This window comes from Anabrus simplex, chromosome 1 (assembly GCF_040414725.1).
Source record: "Anabrus simplex isolate iqAnaSimp1 chromosome 1, ASM4041472v1, whole genome shotgun sequence".
NCBI lineage: Eukaryota > Metazoa > Arthropoda > Insecta > Orthoptera > Tettigoniidae > Anabrus > Anabrus simplex.
Genome location: NC_090265.1, coordinates 167,159,627 through 167,187,143, shown reverse-complemented (window position 1 = coordinate 167,187,143; position 27,517 = coordinate 167,159,627). Strand labels below are relative to the sequence as shown.

Below are 27,517 nucleotides of genomic sequence, written 5' to 3'. Positions count from 1 at the left end.
TAGAATGATGTTCAGTTGTTTGCTTACATTGTAACTTGGCGCACCTTTAAAATTTACTATTGGTCTAATGGGACAAAGCTCTTTGTGTATTTTGGGCAGGGCTCTTAGTGTGGGGAGTTTAGGATTTTTGATTATGAGGCTTTCTTTTTCTTGTTTCGTGAAAATTAAGTCTGTTTCCTTGATAGCTTGCTTTATTTGGTTTGCTTCCATCGTAAATAATAATAATAATAATAATAATAATAATAATAATAATAATAATAATAATAATAATAATAATAATAATACACATTTAAATAATTTCCCTCCTATTTGCTCTACTCGCATAATATCTGACAACACTTACTCCTTAAATTGCTTCTATCGTAAATAATAATAGTAATAATAATAATAATAATAATAACGTCCCTTACTTTATTCAACTAAAATTTTTAATTTGCATTCATCCATATTACATAAAGGTACATTCGCATGGAAAAGGTTAATAACCTCTCTCCCCTCTCCAATGTTAACGGAAGGTGAATTGCTTTTTTAATAATAATAATAATAATAATAATAATACCGTTCCGTACTTCATTCACCTATTATAAATAATAAAAATTATAATAATTACATTCATCCATATTACATACAGGTACAATTAACATGAAATAGGTCAATAACATCTCTCCCCCCTCCAATGTTGATGGAAAGTTCCACAGCGCTCCAGCCGCTCCGCCCTGCATCTCTCCCCCCCCTCTCCACTCTATAGTCTACCGATTTTATCATCCAATAGGAGAGATCCACATCGATCTACTAGGCCCCTCCCTGTCCTGCCCTCCCCTCCCCACGCACAGCGTGGCTCACCACAAACTTTCCATGACCACAGTCCTGAAATAGTGTTTGGTGACAACAGACTTAACATCGGCAGTCTAGATAAATACGTAAGTTTTTCACTATATTATAATTGTATATAATTTATTTTTTGTCATTACTGTTTCATGTTATCACTCATCTCTCTATCATTGACAAGTTTACGCTACGTAAACAATACTGTACATATATAAGCTTATTTTAAGTGATTTGATAGAATCTGAGGATGTTCTTGTAGAACGAAACATGTCATTCTTTGTATGTTAGTGTGTGTTTTACAGATATGCTTTTAGTGTTTTAATTTACATTGTATTTGCTATGTGTTTGACAGACTGAAAAGCCTTTGCTACATTACACTTCATTGAATCGAAAATGTCCCTAAATCGTCACTTGAAAAACAGGATGATTGAACTAAATATCTGACCTTGTATTTGTCGAATTAATGTGTAAAATGTCAAGTTCATGACGTGAGCTTACTAACACAGGCAAGGTAAACTAGCATGTTCTATAGGGTTACCAATTATAGTCACCACAGTTCTCAATGCACAGTTTATGAAGGTTCGGAACACATTGGCGCATTTGCAATAAGCATAGTAAATGAAATGGTACTCGGAAAATATCTTATTCCGTCGATAAGCAAAGTAAATAATCATTAAAGAATAATGGTACTTGGAAAAGTCTAACTCCATAAATTGTGAGTTCACTTTATAACACTGGAAAGTTCTATGTTCCCTCGGGAAATGGCGTGTGTACTCTGAGTTGTCACAGTCTACTATGTTGACACGAGTCTAGACACAAGTCCTGATGCAGTACTCGGAAAGTATTTCATGTTTCACAATCGAACTCAACGTTTGAAAATACCCTAAGTTCCACAGTTTGTCATGAAACATAAGTTCAATGTGGTACTTGGAAAAACAAATCATACCATTCACACGAAAGTTTACGTTGCCACAGCTTTGTTGTAGAACACAAGTCCAACTTACACACTCGGAGAATTTCTATGTTCCTGAAATCGGTGCACGAAAGTACAAGTTCGAAATACAAGTTCAAACGTAATACTTACAGAAGTCACGACACTCACGAGAATTCTAAGTTCCTTCAGTAGTCACCGGAGTACAAGTCCTAACGCGGCACTTGAAGAAAGTAACAAAGTTCCAACACTCGAATTTCAAAGACTTATCCGACTATAGGTTCAGTCCGCACTCGTAGCGCTCCTCCCGTCACCCGTGCTGCAGAGACGGTGGAGTGACATATACTGACTTTGTAGTCCGGATCGCCCTCCTTTTATACCAGATTGTGGGGAAGTATCTAGAACATGAGTATTATCTACCCCTATAACTCCTAAAGTACACGGTGGATTTCCCTAAGAATTTGACAGGTTGCGTCTATTATAACGGTCTTCACGATGGCAGTGTCAAAATAGCAATATTTTAGCGCAAAATAGACTTTTGCATATGGGCTGGGACATGACCATATATGGTCATGTAGAGCTCACTCGAGGTGGCTACGTCACTCGCTGAGTACGTCATTGAGTTTGGTGGGCTGCCTATCTGCCACCTCGCGCGAAGTTCAACAAACATACTTCGAACTTCTCTTCCGTAGTGGCGTTCCCGGTACAATACACACTTAAGAAAATGGAAATTGCAACACCATGAAAGCATTGGTCGTTTGTGTTGATTTTCAAGATATGGAACGATGCCATGTAGGTATGTAAACGATCAAAGTTTCAGACCCATTGGATTGTTGCTACAGGTCTCCCCACGTGATTGGTCGCCGAGGAATCAACTCCAGTATACGGACTCTGGTGTAGCGTAGTTGACTTGCAGTCTATGCAGTGAAGTGTTCCCCGTCAAACATGCCTCGACAACAGAGAAGAGCGCGCTATCAATAACTGTCGCCGTTTGAGAGGGCTCGGATAATTGGGCTGTGTGAGGCTGGATTATCGCTAAGGACTGTCGCTGCACGTGTTGGCCGACAGGCATATAACGTACAACATGTATGGCAGCAGTGATCAAATGAAGGTACCCACACTCATAGACCTGGCGCAGGCCCAGCGCGACAGACAACTGTGAGAGAGGATCGCCGCATCATTCGGATGGCCCGGATGGAACCCCATGCAACAGCAGTGCAAATTCGAGCAGATGTGGCACCCCACGTTACACGTTACACAACAAACAGTTGGTAATCGCCTGAGTGCAGCTGGCTTACGAGCCCATGTCCCTGCAGAAGGTGTTCCATTGAGCCCACAACAGCGGCGTGTAAGGCTGGCCTGGTGTCGAGAAAGATCGACGTGGGTCGACGATTGGCATAGGGTCGTCTTTAGTGATGAATCACGCCTCTGTCTTGCCCGCAGTGATCGTCGGAATCGTGTGCGGCGACGTACTGGGGAGAGGGGCCGCTCAGATCTTATTGTCGAGAGGCACACAGGGCCAACACCAAGCATTATGGTCTGGGGAGCTATTGGCTTTAATGTGAAATCACAATTAGTGCTTGTTGAGGGCACTATGACTGCTCGACAGTACGTTGATAGGGTACTCAATCCAGTGGTTGTCCCTATGATGGCGAACATTGCTAATGGGATGTTTCAGCAGGACAATGCCCGGGTTCACACTGCACGCATCTCCAGAGAAGCTGTCCGACTCGTTGGCTGAACGGTCAGCCTACTGGCCTTCGGTTCAGAGGGTCCCGGGTTCGATTCCCGGCCGGGTCGGGGATTTTAACCTTCATTGGTTAATTCCAATGGCTCGGGGGCTGGTTGTTTGTGCTGTCCCCAACATTCCTGCAACTCACACACCACACATAACACTATCCTCCACCACAATAACACGCAGTTACCTTCACATGGCAGACGTCGCCCACCCTCATCGGAGGGTCTGCCTTACAAGGGCTGCATCCGGCTAGAAATAGCCACACGAAATTATTATTATTATTCCAGAGAAGCTCTCCACAACATCACAACCTTAGAATGGCCCGCCAGATCCCCGGACCTCAGTCCTATTGAGCGTGTGTGGGACGTGGTGGGTCGACAACTGTCCAACTGTCTTCAGCCACCCACAACTCTGGAACAACTGACTCATGCAGTGCAGCAAGCATAGGCCACAGTTCCTCAGGAAGCGATCCAGAGCCTTAGTGACTCCATGCCTCGACGAATTCATCAACATATTGCAGCGCGTGGTGGGCACATCCTGTATTGATTGTTGTCCAAACTTGCAGTCAGAGGGACCTGAAAGTGTAATCATCGAATCATAACCAAACATTCGTCCTGCATATTTAATTGGAGCAATGTAGCACCACTCCTTCTGGGTGTTGCAATTTCCATTTTCTTCAGTGTATGTATGTATATATATATATATATATATATATATATATATATATATATTATGTGAGTAAAGAAAAGGAATTGAAGATGCCTTTTGCAGATACTGTTGTCATACTGTATAGAGTAGTGAATAAATTACAGAATTGTGAACAACCACAAAAACGACCTCGACAATATTGTGAGATGGACAGCAGACAACGGTTTGATGGTAAATGGAATGAAAGTTCAAACTGCAGGTTTCACCAACAGGAAAAGTCCTCTCGGTTTTAATTACTGTGTTGATGGGGTGAATGTTCCTCACAGGGATCTTAGGTATTAATATAAGAAAAGATCTCCCTTGGGATAATCACAGTAATGAGGTTGTAAATAAAGGTTACAGGTCTCTTCATATGGTTATGAAAGTATTTAAGGGTTGTGTTAAGGATGTAAAGGAGAAGTCATATATGTCTCTCATGAGACTCCAATTAGAGTACAGTTCCAATGTACTGTACAGGACTACACTGTGAACTACAAGAAAATATCACAGAGCTGAGATATCTTTAGAGAAGACAGAATAATATTGTTTTTTACTAAATATGGTTAGCAGTATTTTTTTTCAGAAGCATAAAAAGTCTGGATAAATTACTGAAACCACAGTGTAAGATTACCCACATTAGTTTAATAGTGACAGTCGTATTGCACAGCTGAAGTAAAGCTGAAATTATTCCATTATTTTTCTGATTTCAGGAAGTGTCGAAGTGTCTCTATTATGATTGTATAACACAGTGAAACCTGCCTAAACAGCCTCCTTCAGTTTCACTGGAACTGATTAGCTTTCCCATAAAGCCTGGTTTAATATCCCATTTCGTGAAAAGACGTAAATGAATCGACTGGTCATAACTGCTCGAAATATTTTTTTGCTCTTCCCTGAGACAGTTACATAGTAATAAAGTTCATCTCTTTCACCTCTGGCCATGTGAATAGTATTATAGTTTCTCTTTTCTGAAGTATAATAAATATTGTCCTTCTTCTTCAACCACTCTTCTATATAGCCTAGCAGTGAACAAAGTTGTAAATTACCTGTGACTACGAATAGGGCAGCATGCCTGAACAAGCTGACAGTATGCAAACTCATTTAAATAAGATACAGTAATTTTTCTCATCAACAATTGAAGTGTATATATTATGCAATGATCCACCCACATCTAATATACGCAAGCTTTATTTGGGGAAGATGTAGGAAAGATTACATTAATAATTTGGAAATCCTACAAAAAAGAGCCATCAAAATCATGTATGGATTCCCCTTCCTCAAACCATCACATGAAGTTTTTTCAGAGTCAAATATTCTGTCATTCCATAAACAAATTGCATTTTCATCAGCAGTCTTTATGTATAAGCTAGACAGGAAATTAACCCATTCTACTGTTAACTTCTCCCATCTTAGTGAAATTCATGGATATGAAACTAGAGGATCATTAAGGATATATCCCTCTCATTCTAATTCAGTAAAGTATGGAGTGAAAGGCATAGAATCATCAATGTTTAGGGAATATAATGTGTTGCCTCCTGTTATAAAGAACTCTAAATCGGTTATATGTTTTAAGAAAAACCTGAAGGAATATTACTCTTATACAGATATCTTAATATAATCTCTATATAACTTGCTTTAATTAATACAATAATATATATATTGTCTATATTTAGTATATTACAGCCATGCAATATCTGAATATACTTCTGAAAAATTATGATCCTAACATGTAAAAAAAAAGTACTTGTCACTTTACAGAAAAGCCATTGTATATGAAATGTAATTATTGTGTTGCCTTAAAAAAGTATGTACTGTATTGTCCCTATCACGAGCCAGAAGCTCATGGGACCTTTTGTCACCAATAAATAAATAAATAAATAAATAAATAAAAATAAATATGATTTTAATTGCAATAATATTTGAATAGTGTATACTGTTCTTAAACATATTGGCAGCATAGTAAGAATACAGTCTCGCATCTGAATGAACTTCTAGAATCCTTTGAAACATTTACCACTAAAATGAGATGTTAAAATACTACAAACAAAGAATACTGAAATATTTTCATTGTAAATCAGGTAAATTAAGAAAATGTCATTCTACATTACAGTAAATTTAAAATTGCCTACCCTATATACAGTATGACAATGTACTCTGATTGTTCAGTGTAGGGATACCCTGTTGTTTTACTGTAATTTACACAAATTAAATAAGGTGTTAAACAATCAGTGAATATATATGTAACTTTTAATATACTATAGTCTATACTGTAGCCAACCATGTGATGAGCAAACAATACCTGTGTTCGAGCAGGATTGAGCCAATCTGATACGCGCCGAGATTCGAGCCTATTCGAAGCAGCTCGAGCAGTCACGTGTCTGAAGGCGGAGTCTGACTTATGCTACAGCATGAACGTTCCGATAACCAAATAGCAAATGAAGTAAAGCACCGCTCACTCAGGTGTGTGCATGATATTGATAGCGAAGGTACCTGCTGTCATATATTACTACATTCAGCCACTGACATATATCTTGTGGGGAATAAAGGTTGTCCATAAAATTAGAAAGGTTGGATTATGATAATATGATATGAAAAGGACAATGCATGTATCCATAATATTCCCCGAAAATTAACGGAAGTATTTCCTTCCAAGGTAGTACTTGCATATCTTGTAACAACCGTACGTTTGACGCGACATTATAAATACGGTAATATTATTCTTACGTTGTCGTGCTTTGGGCAGCTAAGACAGCTGTGTAGCACTGAAGGCCAGGTATTCCTTCTGTCCACAACATTAGGTGTTTGAATTACACTTTTTGCTCACACAGAAAAACTTGAATAAAGAAAGATTAATATCTCAACAATTGTTTACACAAATAAATGTATAAATGTTATTATGCAGCATCATTAACTATCTGATTGTGTGAAATATATCAAAATCAAAAGTATCCATTCTGTGACTCAGGATTATATTCTTACCAAATTTCAGGTCAGTCAGTCCAGTACTTTTTGAGCCTATCTGGAACAAACAAAACAGACACAATCTAATTTTTAGTAATAGTATAGATGACATGAGTGAACTGATGATAAATGTGTCTTAGTCTTATAACCATTCAAATATGTAATTATTTTGACACTTGTAATGTTAAGAATAATTGTTTCCTTTTATATATTTATACGGCCCAAGCAACACACATTAGTAGATAATTGATTTATTCTGAGGAGGCATTTGTAACAAATCATTACATAAACATAAATTCTGACTATCTCCAAAATACAGATATGGGTCAAAGGGATATTATGTACAAAAGACTTGGAAGTAGCAGTAAACACAGGACGAACCGCTACTGTTCAGCATAATACTCTTACACATCCTTCTCAAGTTCTCTGGGTGTTAGTAAGAGCAAGGCATCAGAAAGCAGCTCAGGAAGTACATCTCCGATGGATTAAAAAGGCCACGTTGGTATAACGATAAACGAGATAGCAGGCTAGCTAGTGAAAGAAGCCACAATGTATGAACACCACCTCTATAAATAATTACTATATTCTGATTTCCTGCCATAATCAAACAACAGGCCTACAGGGAATCGTCTGACTACTGGAAAACATCACAGCTTCCAAGAAGAAAGTGCTATGCTAGAATTCAGCCCACCATCCCAACGCAAGTCTGTTCAAGAATTTACACACGAATTAATATGAAGGCACCTTTTATCATTAATAATAATGCATCTGTGTCATGGATGCTATCCGAGTTAGTTCCACAAGATCTAGGTATTGGACACCCCTCACTGCCCAGAAGACTGGAGAAATAGCCAACTTGAACCACATCCTACTGTCTAAACAGTACTCCCAATAACAGAACCATCTGTACTCTCCGCTAGTGAACTTCCATACCCCACTCCCAACCTCAGTTGTCATCCTTTTATCAAACCTAACTCCATAATCATGCGCTGTAATTTTTCAATATTTATCAGACTCCAGTATTAAGTTATAAGTTACTAGCAAGATACCCGTGCTTTGCTATGGTATTATATTGAAATTTATAATTGAATGCTTATCATTTTATATATATTCCACCAATATTCGCGATCTGACGGCAATGTTCCTCCCATTTTACAACCTTTCTTTCCAGCAATCGATTGTGTATTTCCCGGGCTCGCTCCAGGTATTCCGCCCGGTCAATTGGGTCCTTAAATCTTTGCCATTTTTTCCTATAAGCATTTTTAATATGGATCAAATCCTTGAGGATATCTGGTGTGGTGTCTTCTTGGGTGCCTTGGCGGTACGGAACCCGCGGCCGGACTGCATTCGTAGTCATTACCCAGCCAGGACCCATTTCCAGCGCTGTCCACACAGTTTGACGACGGCCCAGAACATTATTATTATTATTATTATTATTATTATTATTATTATTATTATTATTATTATTATTATTATTATTATTATTATTATTATTATTATTATTATTATTATTGGACCCCGCAGCAAGATTCAAGACCGCTACTTGGCGGTAAATTACATTTGCTGCCATTGTTATTGCTGGCAACGTGACCAGCAACCATTGTCGCGCGTAGGCAAGTGTGCAGGATTTCTGGCTATACGAATGATATACTTCCGTGCAATATAGACCTTATTATAGAGATGAACAATTGCACGGTCAATATCATTCCTATCGTTTATTTCAAATGTGTTTAAATGTTTATCTACTGTATATGCCAGGATAATCTACTGTAATCTAACTTTAAGTTCTAAAAAAAAAAGAGATGGCTCTGGAAAACGAACCCAGAAAAGATTAAAAATGATGGGTTTATGATCAGAATCAAGTACATTATGAACAGTAAAATCAATTGGTCTCAACTCCTTTTTCACCCTACAGCTGTTAAGTTGATCCACCCCCCACCCCCAAGAAAAAAAGAAGGCGTACCTCTTTATGTTTAAAGGAGATTCCAAATACCGATGTTCATGTCTTTTACCTTCATTTTTGAGATATAAGTATCCCCATAAAGAGAATTCACTTTTCACTTAATTTCACACTGCCCGCCCCCTCCCTTAAGTGAATTTTCCGGAAAAATACTTGTTTCTTTATTAGTAAAGGATCTTCTGAATACAAATTATTAAGACTGTAACATCTTCAGTTTTGGAGATGTGTGTCCTCATAAAGGGAATTCAACTCATTTTCACCCCCCCCCCCACCAAAAAAATGATTTCCTCCCAAAATGCATTTTTCTTTATTTTTAAAGAAGATTCCAAATACCAAATTTCACGTCTGTAACATCTTTAATTTTTGAGATATGAGCCATATCTGCATGATAAGTTCATAAATATTACTGTTCTGTTATTGCTAATGGCATCTTCTGGTTTCACCTTGAATGACTTAACAACTTCCGTGATCATACTAGAGAGGGCAGCTCCCTCGATGTTGGACACAAATGGTCTTATCTTTCCGACGAGGTGTTAATTTTATCTCTTTGACTCGAATCTTTGCCTTGGTTTTGAGTGAAGAATAAAAATGGACCCCACGCAGATCGGAGTTCCGTTTTTGACTTCCAGAAAAGTCTTTAAACGATTCAAACGTAGCCTATACCACCATCCTTCTCTTTTCCTTGCTGGTTAATATAGGCTACTTCAGGTATGGGTATTCTTTCGTATTATTTTTCGGCTATTCTTTCGTAATGTTTCTTCTAGTGATATGTGTCGTTCGCTCCGCAGTATGAATGGATTGCATGTTGTTCTTGTGGGCATTGTGATTATGATACGTTGATTCCTGTGTCTCATATTACTTCTGTTCATGTGCGCTGCATTTTTATGTAATTTGCCATGCGATGACTGCCCTTTGTGTTTGCACGAGCTTCCACTCGTGTCGTACGAAGTGCGAATCCTGATGGGTTTGTGCATAACTGCGGGATTTCTCTGATCCCGCAGCTGAATTCGTTTGTCCTGTCCACACAACTTCAAATATAAATGAGAATTCGTTTGTGGCCTTGGAGTCTTGCTACATGAAATTGAGTTCGTCGTTTGACTGACGCTGGTGATCATATTGCTTGCCGATCCCGGCTGTGCCTGAATGTATGCGCGAAAGTTAGTATGAGAGGGGAGTGAAAGAATGACGTATCAATCAGCTGAATTTACATTTTGACCTTGTTTCTGTATCTTATTCATGTATTTTCGTATGGTGCTATTTCTTTTGCCCTCGCACATGTCTTGACCGCTCGGTTACCTATAGGGCCCCATGTTTTAGGTTTATTTCATTTAGGCTAAGCGCATGCCTGGGATTTTCCCCTTTGGTTATTAATATTATCTCCTTGGTCCGGAGTTATTTCTCTGATATCTTGTATATTTTATTTTATTTTTCAACTCGGGGTTTTCTCCTTGATGCGTGGGAGTTTGACGATCTGTGGTGATTGTTACTATGAGGGTGATGTCGGAACGATGTTGTGTGAAAAATGAATTGAAATATACTCGTGGAAAGAACGATCTCTTTTGTTCTGTGGCACCAATATTAATACTGGCACATTCAATAATTACATTGTACTTGACTGAGTGAGCTCGGCGAATGTTTTAATATTTTTTGGGTTTTGTTACTTCATGCTCACACAAGAATGTTGTGCCACCAATTGGACCAGGGCTGCTTATGTATGTACCCATTCTTATCCTTTCAATTGATTATTTTTCTTTCCTCCTACCTTTATTTTATGATTTTAATAAACGCGTATTATATGTACTTGAATTTTATAACTTATAGAATTAGTCTCTTACTATTTTTAATTTATAAACAGGGTCTTTTCCAGTTCAAGGCTTTTTTGGCCTTTTTAGTCGAGATCTACGCCTCAAATTCTCTCATGTTATAAATTTGTACTGGGATTGTTTCGGCGATGGGAGGGGGTGTGGCCCAAATGGTAGCAGAACGTGGTTTGGCTAGGATATCTCCTCCGAAAAAGGGCTGGACGAGGTAGAACTGGAAGTGAGGTGTTATGTTGGGTATATTAAATCAGTCCGAATTATCCCTCGATTTAGTCTTGTGAAGCCATTATGTTCTGATTTTAATCCTGGCTATTGTTGGTAATGTATGTATTCTTATGACCATTTGCATGTGTGTCGTGTTTGCTGTCGTTGAAATTTTGCTTGGATTATGGAAAGACTGGAAGTTTTAGACATGAGCAACGAAAGCGAAGTTTTTACTGGGGAAATCTCCAACGTAGAAAAAGAAAAGACGCAAGGTCTTGATGATGTTAATGCATCGCTCGTATCTGGTAGTGATAGTGGTAGATGCCCTGACGGTAGGAATGCTATTGCTTGTAGGAATTGTGCCGTCGCTGATAACCGTGTGGACCCAGTTTCCCCCAATTCTGGACCCGTTTAGTGACCGTACCACAAATATTAACCCTGTTTTCGATATCGTCAGGAAATGGAAATTAAACTTTTCTGGGGAAGGAAATAGCTCCAGTGTTATTGAATTTCTTGAAAGAGTTGAAGATATCGTTAAACGCAGTTCCTTGTACCTTGATCTATTCATTCCTGTCATCCCCGGGATGCTAGAAGGGCCAGCGTTGAAATGGTTTAGGCTAATCAAAGCTAATATCCAATCCTGGGACGACTTTGCCATTCGAATTAAACAGCGTTTTGGGTTGTCCAACATGGACTATTGTCTAAAACAATAAATTTTCAGAAGAACCCAGGGAGTAGGGGAAGGGATTGATGACTACGCCACTGGTATTTTGACTTTGTTCAACCGTTTGTGTGTCAGGGTCCCGGAATCTGAAATTTTCAACCAGTTTTACAGAAATCTACCCTCTGATTATAAACTGTATATAAAAAGATCTCAGGTTGAATGCGTTGACGAAATAATTAATTTAGGTCGCGAATTCGAGTCAACGGTCTGTCAGAACAAATTATACCGTCCGCCTCCTACTCCATCTGATTGTTCATTTACCGACGTTGCCTATCGTCCCCCCATGAAACTAGTCTCTTTTCGTGGAAACCCTTCTCCATCTTGCCCCTTTGGCAGTCCCGATCGCAGGTTGATCGTTGTATCTCCGCCTCGACACTGTATTAATGCCGTCCAATCTTTTAACTCCGCCATGGTAAACGACACTGCAGCGAGAAAGTCCTGGAATTGCGGGAAACTAGGGCATATTTCAAAGAACTGTTGGTCGAAGTCTCATCTGAAATGCTCGAAATGTGGTCTTAATGGTGTCACCCAGCACGTGCGTCCTCGGTGCAACTTTCGGCAGGGAAAATATATTCGCGCCGTTGTGATGGCCCGTCGTTGGCACCTAATTTTGGTATTAATAAAAGGATTTGAGGCCTTCCCTCATCTACACTCTGGGCTAAGGTTTATTGTGGATCGCGCGTACTATATGCCTTATAGATACCGGTTCCTGCGGTTCCTTCGTCAACCAATCCTTTGCGTCTTGCATGAATTTAAAATACCTCCAAGCCTGTGACAACACTGGACAGTTCATGTCTGCTGATGGGCGTCAGGTATGTCCCCTGGGTCGAATCAAATGTAATTTTAAAATCCATAACCTTTCATGGGATTGGACATTCAATGTCATTCCAGATCTATCTGTCCCGGTCACTTTAGGAACCGATTTTATGCTGGCGACTGGCCTATCCATTGATTTTGTCACCCGTACCTTTGCCTCTCCTTTCAAATCTGGTGTAAATTACCCTTTTGAAGCCCCTTTCCAACGTGCTACTATATGCGCCCTTCCAAAATCCCAACTTCCCAACGCCTCTTGTGATTTAACTGATAACCAGAACTTAATGTTAAATAGTTTATTGGAAAAATTCTCTGTCTTAACTGCTGATTTAGGTTGTGCAAAGAATTTTTCCTATTCCATCCAATTGAAAGGTGATACCCCCGTTAGGTCCCCGCCTTTCGATTGCTCGCCCCCAAACTGTCCGCTATGAGAGAATGTGTCAACGACCTTTTGGAAAAGAAGGTAATTAGTCCATCCAAGTCCCTTACAGTAGTCCCGCCTTACTTGTCCTCAAAAAGGACGGTAGATTTATGTTCATCGTTGACTACAGGAAGGTGAACAAGAATATAGTCTTCGGCAGTTTCCCCTTGCCCACCATTGAAAGTGCCTTTCAACATTTTCATGGTGGTAAATTCTTCGCCTTTTTTATTTTAATTTTGCGTACTACCAAATCCCTTTGGATCCCAAAAGTCGCCCTTGCACTGCCTTCACCACCCTTTTTGGCCTATTCGAATTCAATAAAGTACCGATGGTCATCTCTATTGGTGGACAAGCGCTCAGCTGCATAATGGATTCGATCCTTGGAGATCTTAAATTTTTTTATGTTTTCAACTTCCTTGATGCTCATTTTTTTCTCCAAGCACCTTGCTCATCCTCGAGGGGTTCTTAGTCGTTTGCTCAAGCACGGTTTCACTATAAATCAAAAAAGGTGTCTCTTTGCTCCAAGCGCTTGAATTTCCTTGGTCATATATCCGCTTCCGGAATCGCTGTAAACTCCGACAGGGTAAAATGCAATAAAGAGTTTCCTCGGCCCAAGAATGTCCGCGGAGTGAGAAGGTTCCTAGGTATGGTCGGTCTCTACAGCCGTTTCATCAAAAACTTTTCCCAAATTTAGGCCCCTTTAAACATTCTGAAAAGGAAAAATTGCCGTTTCGTCTGGGGGAAGCCCAAACTCGTGCCCTCGATCAACTGAAGAATGCCCTTTGCCAAGCCCCTGTCCTCCACAGTCCTGATTTTTCCCGAGACTTTGTCCTGCAGTGTGATTCTAGCGAGCTCGCTGTTTCGGCTGTACTAAACCGATCCGCTGACAACGGGAAACTGGTCCCAATTGCGTATTTCAGCAAGTTGTTGCATGGGGCTGAATTGCGATATTCTATTTATGAAAGGGAATGCCTAGCCGTGGTTTAAGTGTTGAGAAACTCCGTTCGTATTTGGAGCACCGTCATTTCTTCGTCCATACCTATAATCAAGCCCTGTCGTGGATGAGTGCCAATGTAAAGCGACTTGGCAGGACAGCTAGGTAGATCCTCCGGCTATCAGCCTATAAATTCACGGTTGTGCACGTTCGTGGAAAAAAGAATGTTGTGGCCGACTGTTTGTCACGAATGTTCGATGGGGTCAAAGATTGTGAGGTCGAGTCCGAGGAGAACTACCATCTGACTGAAAGCGTTAATATCCTTCAAAATTATCCTTGGTCCTTCACGGACATTTCCGTACACCAAAAAAGACAGTGAGTGTTTGGAACTGATGAAAGGAGTCACTGATAGGTCTTTTCAACACAAATCATTTGGGATCAAACGAGGGTTGTTGGTTCGTCGTAACCGTAAAAATGGTAAAGACAAAATTTTGTTCCTTTAAAATTAGGTCCATGATGTTGCACTATTTTCATGATTCCTACCTGGGCGTCCATCTAGGTCAGTACAAAATCTTACATCGAGTCTCTCGTGATTATTTTGGCCAAATCTCAAAAAGGATGTATTAGAGTATGTGAAGAGCTGCGATGTTTGCCAACGGTGTAAACCTGCGCAAACCTCTCAAATTGGGCTCCATTCCGCTGACGTTGCGTCGTACCCTGGGGAAAAGTTATTTGTTGATTACTTTGGTCCTCTCATGAAATCCAAAAACAATAACGTTGGGATCCTATCCATTGTTGATGCTTTTTCTAAATTCGTTTCGTTGTTCCCAGTCCGCAAAACAAACTCAAGTAGCACCGTCTACATTCTATCCCGGCACATTTTCGGAGTTTATGGGCCCCCAAATGTCTTAGTCACGGACAATGCGTCTACCTTCAGCTGCAATAAATTTCGTCACCTGTGTTTTGGCTGGGGAGTGAAGCATGTTTTTCTGAGCCCTCACTACCCCAAACCGTCTCATGTGGAAAGATTCCACCGTAATCTAAAATCATGTCTGAGTGCATTCCACAGCGCTGATCATCGTAGTTGGGATGATAATTTGGCATTTTTTCTTTTAGCTTTCAACAACGCTGTGCATGAATCTCACCACCGCACGCCAGCTGATTCGTTTCTAGAGAGAAGTCTTGCTGATCCGTTCCAGTTGAAGTGGGACATTGGTTATCTGTCCGAGTCTCAAGGAACATGAACATCGAGGCAAAATGGAAGGAAGCCGTCGCACATCTGATCAGAGCCCGCGACCGCATAGCAAAGAGATTCAACCAAGTGAGGAAAAAGGTCTCCCTGGAAGTTGGAGATCTGATCGTAGTAAAAATATTTCCCATCAGCTCGGCAGCGAAGCAAATCGCGGCAAAACTTTGCAAAAAATGGTCCAATCCCAAGAGAATTGTGAAATTCCTAGGACCTGTTACTGTTGAACTGGAGGATCTTAAAACTCTCACTGTTTGCACATTCCTTGGAGTTGTAGAAGAGAGAAGTTTCATTTTCTGCAAACGAAATAATAGAAAGCTTGAAGAATATTAATCCATTTTCACGGGAAAGTAGAAGTTACGCGAATTTGAGGAATTACTATCATCTCAACTGTAGTAAATAGAATAACAGCAGCTTGAAAATTCCTTTTGTGTGTGTTTATGTGAGTGCATCATGAACGATCCTCCTGACACGGGTCAGGTAATTAACGCTGCCTTACAAGCATGCTACAGCAACTCTCCATCGATGATTCCAGACTTTACTTTAAATGCTAAAATTCCTCCGAATCCACATCAACTTCTGTCGACTCAACAACCTGTCAACACCTACTCAACAGAGATGCAAGGAGCATCTGCCGCATTACTTCAAAGAGGTCAGGTACCAGTATCCATTGCATCAGCACAACCAGCCAACAAATCAGGTAATTCTGACTCTGAATTTTTAAGTGCATTCAATCCCCAGTGCAAAAAAGTGCGTCCTAGTGGAAGTGAACCCCGTCCTACTGAGGAGTCTGACATGATCCTTGATGTCACAAACAGTTCCGGTTCAACTCATACCACGAATAGTTCTAATGGTGCAGATGTGGGAGAAATAAATACTTTATCCTCATCTGTAAATCAGCCCAACACTAATCAAAGAGTTATTTATCGCAATAGTAGCGAAAATAGATACAATCCCAATGATCATGGCCCTTTCGTTGTTATCGTTGAAAGTGTAAACAAAGACGTAGGTAGTATCCATCCAATGGCGCTTGGTAGGCTTTTATTTAACGAGCAGGTCGTTAGCCGTCAAAACATCCTGGACATAAAACCCATAGGGCGAAACAGACTTCGAGTTGAAACCACTTCAGGAGCAGTGGCGAATGAACTAGTGGAAACAGAATTTTTTCGTAAACAAAAACTAGAAGCTTACATTCCGTCTAGTGTTATTCAAAGACAAGGTTTAATTAAAAATGTCGACCCCTCACTTAGTGAAGATGAAATATTACGGGAGATACAAACCCCGTTACCAGTTGTTCGTGTAAAGCGCTTCAGTAAGGTTATTCGCGGGGAGAGAAGGCCTATCCCAGTTTGTCTGTTAACTTTTCGTGCACAACAACTGCCAGCATATATACACTTACTCGGAACTAGGAGCCCAGTGCAACCATTTGTGATGTCTGTACGATTATGTGAACGATGCCTCAGATTCAATCACTCTAGCCTGCAATGCCGAAGTGCTCAACGCTGTAGCCGTTGCTCAGGGCCTCACGATATTAGTCAGTGTTCAGATTTAATTACTCCCTGTTGTGTTCACTGCAAAGGAGCTCATCTCTCCACTGATAAAAACTGCACAGAATATAAAAAGTGGATTTCTGTTCAGGAACTTATGGCATTTAACAATATCTCTCAAGTGGCTGCGCTTGATATTTATAACAACAGAGCGTACGCGGACTCAGCGGCACGCCCACCAGTTAATTATCAAAATCAGGTGGAATTTCCCCCGCTACCTAATATTTCTGCAACCTCTAACATGTCAACAGCAAGAAACTTTCCAAAACAACATGAGCCCTTGACACCAAGTATTACAGCAGAGCCACCAATGAAGGAAGATACCCCATGGAATATCACACAACAGATCTCTCCCCATTCAACATTTAACCAACAACTCGACCATCCACTCGCCTCTCAGCGTAAAACTTCAGTTCCTGTAAACTCGTCAAGACGTCCGGTATAACCTTTCAAATCCCATTTCCCACCAATTTCTCAACTGGCCTATATTCCTCCACATTTACCTGTTACTCCGATTACTCACAATCCCTACCCTCCCCAACCCCACCGCGTAGCATCAAATCCTGCTCAAAAGAACGAACAACTCATTGAGCATATATTCAATATTATTATGTTCATCGTAGGTCAGCTCCAATCTTCAGCATCCAGCAACATTCATCCAACGACAATCCGCGACATGATTACCAATATTTTCGCCTCTGAAAATGGCCTTTAAAATCTTACAGTGGAACGGCCGGTCGGTGATCTCGAACAGAGGTGTTCTACAGCGTGAGATTCAAAGCCAAAATGCATCCATAATCGCACTATCTGGGACATGGCTACTTACCTTACTGATCCAACTATTTTCGTCTCAACCATCTGACTCTCTACAACCCATGGCGATCAAGTATATTCTGCGACAGATTTTCCAAGCTCATAATGGCATTTAAAATTCTTCAATGGAATGCACGATCGGCTATTTCAAACAAAGAGAGTCTTGATAATACACTTCACAATATAAACCCTCACGTTGTTGTCCTGTCAGAAACATGGTTCAAACCTCAAAGATATATACATTTTCGCAACTATACCATATTAAGGGAAGACCGTGATGATGGATATGGTGGCGTTGCTATTCTGGTACACACGGCATTATCTTACAGACAGCTATCCAACGTAGTGTACCATCGCCATTTCAACTGATTGCAGCTAGTATACAACTACCTTCTAGAACTCTTACGATAGCATCTGGATATTGGCCACCGAGAACAGCAGTCACCTTGGATATTTGGCAAGAAATCATGTCGCAACTTCCTCCCCCACAGATCATCTGTGGAGACTTCAACGCTCACTCCACAGCATGGGGTTGTCCAACCACCGATCGCTACGGCAATGATATAGTCAATATGGTCGAACATTATAATTTAGTCATCCTGAATGATCATTCCCCTACGTTGGTTCCTTCACCGAATCGGCAGAAATCGGCAGTTGACCTCACTATTGCCAACCCCTCTTTATCCTTGTCCACCAACTGGTCCGTCCTTACCGATTCTGGGGGTTCTAACCACTTTCTCATTTTGATCACAATAGAGACTTCTCCTCCACCTCATCAGCAGAAAGTGTCAACAGGAAAATGGAACTGCTCTAAAGCAAATTGGCCAGTATTTACAGCCAATATGGATGAAGAGATATTACGCCTTCCACTGCAAAATCCTAGTGGTGTCAGCTACAACCTCTATATCTCAGCTATGGAGAAAGCTGCATCCGATTCGATTCCCCTGAAGAAAGTTGGATCTATACACACAGGAAAACCAGCTGTCTGGTGGACCCCAGACTGCTCTCGAGCTGTTGCACGACGACGGACAGCGCTTCGGCAATACCGGGAACAACCCACTTTTGAGAGGTACCAGCAATGTCTGCACACTACAGCTCAAGTAAGGAGATTTTTGAAAGAAAGGAAAAGACACAGCTGGAAGGAATTCTGTGCATCATTAGATAGGAATGCCAACATCTCCGACGTCTGGAACAAAATCAAAGCCTTCCGCCACAAAGATCATAGTCCACGATCCCATACGATCTCACCAGCCTGTATAGAGGGATTCTTTGACAAAATAGCTCCACCGTTTGTTGATTCTCAACCCCTTCATTTCAACACGAACCCGAGTACTCATTTTTTATGCTCTCCCTTCACATTGGCTGAGCTGCAAAATGCAATAAAACAGTACTCCAGTACTGCACCAGGTTTTGATAATATTTGTTACCCGATGCTGGCCCATTTATCAATCCATGCTCTACAGTGGCTGCTTCGGATCATAAACGAAATATGGTCTCAAGGAGAATTTCCATTATCCTGGCTAACACAGATTGTGATACCCATCTTCAAATTCGGAAAGGAACCAGAGGATCCAAACGCTTACCGTCCTATCGCCTTGTCTTCATGTATACTGAAAACCCTCGAGCGTATGATTAAACTTCGACTCGAATGGTGGCTAGAATTTCACAATCTTCTACCACGAACTCAGAATGGTTTTGAAAAGGAAGAAGTACCTATGATAGTCATGCACTGCTCACTACGGACATATATAAGACATTTGCTTTGAACAGTTATATGCTTGCACTTTTTCTGGATATTTCTGCTGCATACGACAATGTTGATATCTCAAGATTATTATCTAAATTGATGGACCTCGGCCTTCCTCATCCGCTCATCAAGGGGATTTACAATCTTCTACACACCAGATGGATATATGTGCGTTATCATGACAAACTACTTGGCCCACGGAAAGTCTCACAAGGTCTGCCTCAAGGTGCTGTGCTTAGTCCCCTGCTCTACACCATTTACACCAGTGATCTAGAGACCATATTTTCACCCAGGATTAAAATATTACAATATGCTGACGATGTGTGTATATATACTAGTGCAAGCTCTCTCCAGACTGTAGAAGCCCACATGGCTTTAGCTGTATATCAATTAGACCATTGGCTCCTTGAAAATAATTTATCCCTATCACCTTCCAAGTCTCAAGTAGTGATATTTACGCGAAAATACCTGAGAGTCCTACCTTTAACCTTGAACTTGGGTCCATACAACATCAGAGTCAAACCTCAGGCAAGGCTTTTAGGTCTCACATATGACACTCGACTGACATGGTCGCCACATATATCTGAGCTTACACCAAAATTGGAAAGATCTATGAATATTCTTCGTGCTCTCACCCGAACATGGTGGGGGGCTGATCCCTGTGTTCTCCTCCTCCTATATCGCAGTTTGATCCGATCAAAAATGGATTATGGGAGTATGTTTTATCGTAACGGAAGCAAAATCGCTTTGCGCAAGCTGGACAGAATACAATATAGCTGTGTCAGAACCTGCATTAGAGCAATGGCTTCGACCCCAACAAATGCGTTGTTACTAGAGTGCGTCGAACCTCCTCTTGCTGTACGTCGACAATATTTAGCAGACAAATTTGTATTATCCAGGATGTACAACAATGAACCACCAATCTGCAGCAGTCTGGATGATTTAGAAACAGTTATGAGAGAACACGGACACCGAAAATGGATGAAAAATATATGCCTTCTGAACAGTCTTCAGTTTCTACGCCCCATACTTCCATCGTCAACACCCCACAAGTCTTGCCTTGCTTTTGAGATTCCGTACTCCTACTTATTGTTTTCTGTTCCAATACATCTTTTTACAACAGACTTACTTCCTCTAACCACAGTTCAGTCTTACTTTGTGGAATATACTCAAAGACAGTGGCCCAATGCTCTTCAAATCTTCACTGATGGCTCAAAAATACCCTCACCATCTGCAGTGGGATGCGCTTTTTACTGTCCCGCAACTGAAGAATCTCGTTTATTCACTTTACCAAATGACTGGTCTATTTTTACAGCAGAAGCTGTCGCTATTTCCGAAGTTCTAGCATACAGTTTAAGAGTTAAACCTTCTGCAGTTCTTATAATTACTGACTCTCTCAGTGTCTTGAAGACTTTACAGTCACCTGCTACATACAAACTAACGGTTCATCAAATTCAGATCATTCAGAGAATTCGACAACTTACTCGCCTCAATATTGCTGTACACTTTCTTTGGATACCTAGTCATAAAGGTATCAAACACAACGAGTATGTTGACCGGCTCGCTAGAGCAGCAACGCATTTGGGCGAACGGTTAGATTCACCAGTGTCTATTCGAGACTACGTGCAACGTATCAAGCAGCGTTCCTGGACGCAAATTGAAGAAGAATGGTATATTACAAAAGGGCAACGGGGAAAACAATACGCTGCAGTCCAACCATACCCTCCTCACTCACCTTGGTTCTCCAAATGGAATGCTTGTCGCCGATACATCACTTCTCTTATTCGCATGAGGTTCAACCACGGCAGTTTTGCAAATCATCTCTATCGGATAGGAGTCCTAAACTCGCCCTACTGTTCCTGTGACAGCCAAGCAATCGCTGACCTCAACCACATCTTCTTCTCGTGCCATCTTTATAATGTACAGCAGGAAAAATTTATAACAACTTTACTTTCATTGAACTTCCAACTACCACTCAACATCCAGTGCATTTTATCATCCCAACAACCAGAAGCGTATAATGCAATCGCCTTATTCTTAAAAGACACCGATTTAAGATTATAAAGTTTGATGTGATACTACTTCAGGAAAACTACGTAAACATATTACAGTTGCAGTGCCCCAATTTGTTCTTTTTTTTCTCTCTCTTCGTATGTGTGTGCGTGCATTCTGTACAGGCTCGGAACGTAATACCACTATAATACTATGGAAGATTCATAGGTGTATATGTATTCTAAGTGTATATTTAATGTATATGCTTTGTTATCTAATGTATATCTAGCTGGCTGTTTGGTCTGGCACCTAAAGCCAATAAATTAATTTTAAAAAAAACTGGAGGATCTTATGAGTACCGGTAAGAGGATATCAAAGGCTCATGTGTCTTTATTGAAGCCTTAACATCAACGATGCACGTAAACACTTATGTCTATTCCATTATATTTTGATGCTAACATATGTTTATCTTGCATTGTTGTGTAATTACCAGTGTTCTAAAGTTCTTTTCCTTTTCAGGAAAATAAAAAGGGAAGGAAAGGAATATCGCTGTAGCTCACTGAAGATGGAACGAAACAAATTCCGAGTCCTTTGAGTACGTGACGAAGTTATCCTTGATTACGATGTTTCCCTTGACTATCTGACTCCTAATTCGTGAACGTATTGAAGGAATTATTTAAAATGGACTGATTGAATCAGCGGGATATTATTCAAGAGTGTAAGAACCTCAGATCGAAGTGGACTGCATTTTATTGTGCATTGTCTTAACTCACTGTTGTAATCGTGTGTAAACCTGTATATTTATAGTTTTAGTTAGATTATAGATCCGTAGTATTAAATAGTGCGCGAACTTTAGGTTTAAGGTTTTGAACCTCATTTTAAAATGTGTCTCCTTGTCTGATCAACAAGATAAGACACATTTTAAAAAGGGGACAGTGTGATGGTGAGCCATATCTGCATGGCAAGTTCATAAATGTTACTGTTCTGTCATTGCTAATGGCCTCTTCTGGATTCACCTTGAATGACTTAACAACTTCCGTGATCATACTAGGGAGGGCAGCTCCCTCGATGTTGGACACAAATGGTCTTATCTTTCCGACGAGGTGTGAATTTTATCTCTTTGACTCAAATCTTTGCCTTGGTTTTGAGTGAAGAATAAAAATGGACCCCACGCAGATCGGAGTTCCGTTTTTGACTTCCAGAAAAGTCTTTAAACGATTCAAACCTAGCCTATACCACCATCCTTCTCTTTTCCTTGCTGGTTAATATAGGCTACTTCAGGTATGGGTATTCTTTCGTATTATTTTTCGGCTATTCTTTCGTAATGTTTCTTCTAGTGATATGTGTCGTTCGCTCCGCAGTATGAATGGATTGCATGTTGTTCTTGTGGGTATTGTGATTATGATACATTGATTCCTGTGTCTCATATTACTTCTGTTCATGTGCGCTGCATTTTTATGTAATTTGCCATGCGATGACTGCCCTTTGTGTTTGCACGAGCTTCCACTCATGTCGTACGAAGTGCGAATCCTGATGGGTTTGTGCATAACTGCGGGATTTCTCTGATCTCACAGATGAATTCGTTTGTCCTGTCCACACAACTTTGTGGCCTTTGAGTCATGCTACATGAAATTGAGTTCGTCGTTTGACTGACGCTGGTGATCATATTGCTTGTCGATCACGGCTGTGCCTGAATGTGTGCGCGAAAGTTAGTATGAGAGGGGAGTGAAAGAATGACGTATCAATCAGCTGAATTTACATTTTGATCTTGTTTCTGTATCTTATTGATATATTTTCTTATAGTGCTATTTCTTTTGCCTTCGCACCTGTCTTGGCCGCTCGGTTACATATAGGGCCGCCATGTTTTATGTTTCTTTCATTTAGGCTACGGGCATGCCTGGGATTTTCCCCTTTGGTTATTAATATTATCTCCTTGTTCCGGAGTTATTTCTCTGATATCTTGCTTATTTTATGTTATTTTTCAGCTCGGGTTTTTCCCCTTTATGCGAGGGAGTTTGACGATCTGTGGTGATTGTTACTATGAGGGTGATGTCCGAACAATGTCGTGTGTAAAATGAATTGAAATATACTCGTGGAAAGAACGATCTCCTTCGGTCTGTTGCACCAATATTAATATTGGCACATTCAATAATGGTATTTTACTTAACTGAGTGAGCTCGGCGAATGTTTTAATATTTTTTGGGGTTTTGTTACTTCATGCTCACACAACAATGTTGTGCCACCAACTGGACCAGGGCTGCTTAAGTATGTACCCGTTATTATCCTTTTCATTGATTATTTTCCTTTCTTCCTACCTTATTTTATGATTTTAATAAAACCTTATTACATGTACTTGAATTTTATTAGTTATAGAATTAGCCTCTTACTATTTTAGTTTGTAAAGAGGCTCTTTTCCAGTTCAAGGCTTTTTTTGGCCTTTCCTAGTCGCGATCTACGCCTCAAATTCTCTCATGGTATTTCTTTGTACTGGGATTGTTTCTGCGATGGGAGGGCGTGTGGCCCAGATGTCAGTATTCTAATAAAAAGCAATCCCGTTTTCAGTCATTTTTACCCCTACCAAAGTGATTTTTCCGAAAACAAAAAAAAAATGTTTATTTTAAATAGAGATAAAAATAACTTTTTTCACTTCTGTAATATATTGAGTTTTTGAGATATACTGTAGACATGCTCATTTTAAAATTTCACCCCTTTTTAATTCCCTTTAGGTGGAGTTTCCAAAAACAAATCACCCATGTTTCTTTAATTTTACAGGAGATTACAACTACCACTTTTTACGTCTGTAACATTTTACGTTTCTGAGATATACTGTAGATATAGACTTCCTAAGAATTCACCTCATTTGTCACTCCTGTTTAACCCCCATTAATTGGATTTTCGAAAAACAAGAAATACGTTTTTCTTTATGTTTAAACGAGATTCCAAATACCAATTTTCAGGTCTGTAATATCTTCAGTTTCTGAGATATAAGTATCCTCATTAAAGGCATTCAACTCCTTTTCCACCCTTTTTCACCCCTCCTAGTGAGATTTTCCAAAAAACAAAAATATTTTTCCTTATTTTTGAAGGAGATTCTAAATACCAATTTTTACATCTGTAAACTTTTAAAGTTTTGAGTTATAGATACACTCATTATAAGAATTCATCCCCCTTTCCATCTCCTTAGCGACAGAATATTGAAAAATCCTCCCTTAGTGAGCACCTACATTGTAAGATAAATGTATCCTCAAAATTTTAATTTTAATTTCTTTACGACCAGTAGTTTGGGCTCGGCGATGATGAATCAGTCAGTCAGTCAGTCAGGACTTGTTCTTTTATAATATATAGATGATTCCTTTTCAACCACGTAGATCTATAAATGTTTCATTGTGTAAATACTGGCTGCATGGTCTTCCGAGGCCAAATGCCATTAGTAATTTTTTTAAGAATGAAAATAAAGAGCAAGGCACTAGTTTATGGTGCACACAAAAGCTCAAGCAAAGCTTGAACTTGTTCAAATTCTGATGTCATCTGTTCGAGCAGCTCGAGCCGGGCCCAAGCATATCACTACTTAGTTTGACAGCCACCAGTCCAAACTGCCACATTTTGGAAGAACGACTGGTGGCCACTTCATGCAGGTTTCACTGCATACTGTGTAATGAAATATTAAAATATTCTTACATGCAGATCTCCAGGAGCACTCAATTCATTTTGTTTCTAATTTAAACTAATTCCTGGCACATTAAAACTATTTTGTATATTCTTATTTCTACAGGTATACTATTCAATGATGGCCCAGAATGGACAGTACTGCGCCGTTTCTTCCTGAGGCAAATGAGGGATTTTGGATTTGGTCGACGCTTTAATATGACTGAGGCTGTAATGCAAGATGAAGTGCGCAATATAGTGGAATTGTTTAATGGTGACTGGAAAGATGAGGTATGCAGGTATTTCTTTAACCTAATGATACTTCTCAAAAATTGTAGATATTCCTCTCATACATATTACACTGACTTTTTACTTCTATTTGTCATTTATCAATGTAATTCTTCTTCTTCTTCTTCTTCTTCTTCTTAAGACGCCGTCTCCGAGCGGAGGTTGGCGATCCACGTAACCTGCTCTGATCTCGACAGCGCAGAATGGAATGCCACTTCTGAAGTACAGCAGTGCCATCTTCGAAGGTCTTTCAGCCATGAATTTCTTCTTCTCCCAACAGATCTCTTCCCCTGTATCTTTCCTAAGCTGTAATAACTGATACCTCTCACTTCTCATGATATGTCCTAGGTATTGTGTTTTCCTCTGTTTTATGGTGAGCAGTAGTTCTTTTTGCTTTTTCATCCGACGAAGGACCTTGGCATTGGGGATTTTCATTATCCAGGATATCTGAAAGAGACGGCGATACAGGAACATTTCAAAGGCATCAATACATTTTTCTATGATTGGATCTAGAGTCCAGCTTTCACATCCATATAGGAGAACAGAAAATATATAGCAGCGGATCATACAAATTCGTAGTTGGAGACTGAGATCTGACCTCACAAAGAATTTCTTCATGGTAATGAATTGTTTCCTAGATTGGTCAATTCTAGACATTATCTCTCGTTTGGAGTTACATTGGTCATCCAAGATGGTACCCAGATATTTGAGAGATGGCACTTGCTCAACTATTTTATCTTTAATTGTGACATTTGTCTGAATTGTCTTTGTAGAGAACACCATCAGTTTCGTCTTTGAGGGGTTAACATATAATCCAAACTCTTCACTGTGCTGAACTAAGGAGTTTATCATGCACCGAAGGGCAGGCATGTCATCAGCTATGACAACAGTATCATCTGCATATCTGATGTTGTTGATGATTTTCCTGTTAATTTTGATCCCACTATAGTCTGCCAATATTTCTTTAAAGATTGCCTCTGAGTAAATGTTAAAGAACAGAGGTGACAGTACACAATCCTGGTGGACACCCTTGCTGATCGAAGCAGTTTCTGACGTTCCTTGATCAGTTTTGACATTTGCAAACTGATTCCAGTACAGGTTACTGATTATACGTAAGTCACTGGAGTCAATACCTGTTGATCTCAGAATCTCTATCAGCTTATTGTGCCTGACACAATCAAAAGCTTTCTTATAGTCTATAAAACATGCATAGACATCAACATTCATATCTCTGCACCTCTGCAACAACACATTTAACGAAAAGAGTGCCTCACGTGTACCAACGCCATTTTGGAAACTGAACTGATTCTGATCCATGTGGGATTCACATTTTTTGTATATTCTAGTGTGAATGATTCGCAAGAATATTTTGAGCACATGCGACATCAAACTTATCATACGATAATCATCGCACTGAGATGAGTTAGGCTCCTTCGGTAGAGGTATGAAGTTTGATTTCAGCCAGTCTGATGGTATTTCTCCTGATACATATATTTGATTGAATAATGATGTTAAGATATTCAGGCCGGTAGGATCCTGTTCTGTTATTACTTTGAAAACTTCAGCGTACACACCATCCGGTCCAGTTGCTTTACCTTTCTTTTGAAGTTTTACGGCATGTAAAACTTCACTTTTTGTTATTTCAGGGCTATTTTCATTTATTTACTTGTCAGGTGAAGGAGGATCATTTCTGTCATCTTTGAAGAGATTTTCTATATATTCCTTCCATCGTTTGAGTTTCTCTTCCATACCCAAGATGATTTCATTATTGGCATCTCTCAAATTTGGCCATATCGTCTCCGTTGCAAACCACCAAGTTCCTTCACTTTCTTATGCAAGTTAAAATAGTCGTGCTTCTCTTGAAGGATCTCAATTTTTTTACACCTGTCTGTCATCCATAATTCTCGGGCTTCTCTACACTTTCTGTGTACAGCTTTGTTTAGAGTTTTGTACTGAATGTGATCTGTATTTTTGTGTTTTCTCCTTTCATCCATAAGTTCTAGAATTTCATCTGTCATCCAGCTCTGTCTTTTGATGTTGTTGCAGTGTCCAGTTTCTGTTTTCCTGGATTTCAATCACACTATCTTTAATGGCGTTCCATGTGGATTCTACTTCTGATTATTCAGTGTATCTTATTAATTCCATCTTCTTTTCCAGTGCAGTTCCAACATTAGTTCTTACTTTGGGATCCAATAGTTTCCTAATATCTATATGCTTGGAT

General features: G+C 39.9%; 1 protein-coding gene across 2 annotated transcripts in view; it reads left to right on the top strand.

Annotated features, from left to right (window-relative positions):
- Nucleotides 1–27,517, top strand: part of LOC136858818 (probable cytochrome P450 304a1) — a 365,722-nt gene that overhangs the window by 147,027 nt on the left and 191,178 nt on the right. For both annotated transcript variants that reach the window (XM_068230565.1, XM_068230566.1), the window contains exon 4: nucleotides 25,136–25,299. In XM_068230565.1, coding sequence (XP_068086666.1) covers nucleotides 25,136–25,299 — 164 coding nt within the window. The remainder of the gene's footprint in view (nucleotides 1–25,135; nucleotides 25,300–27,517) is intronic.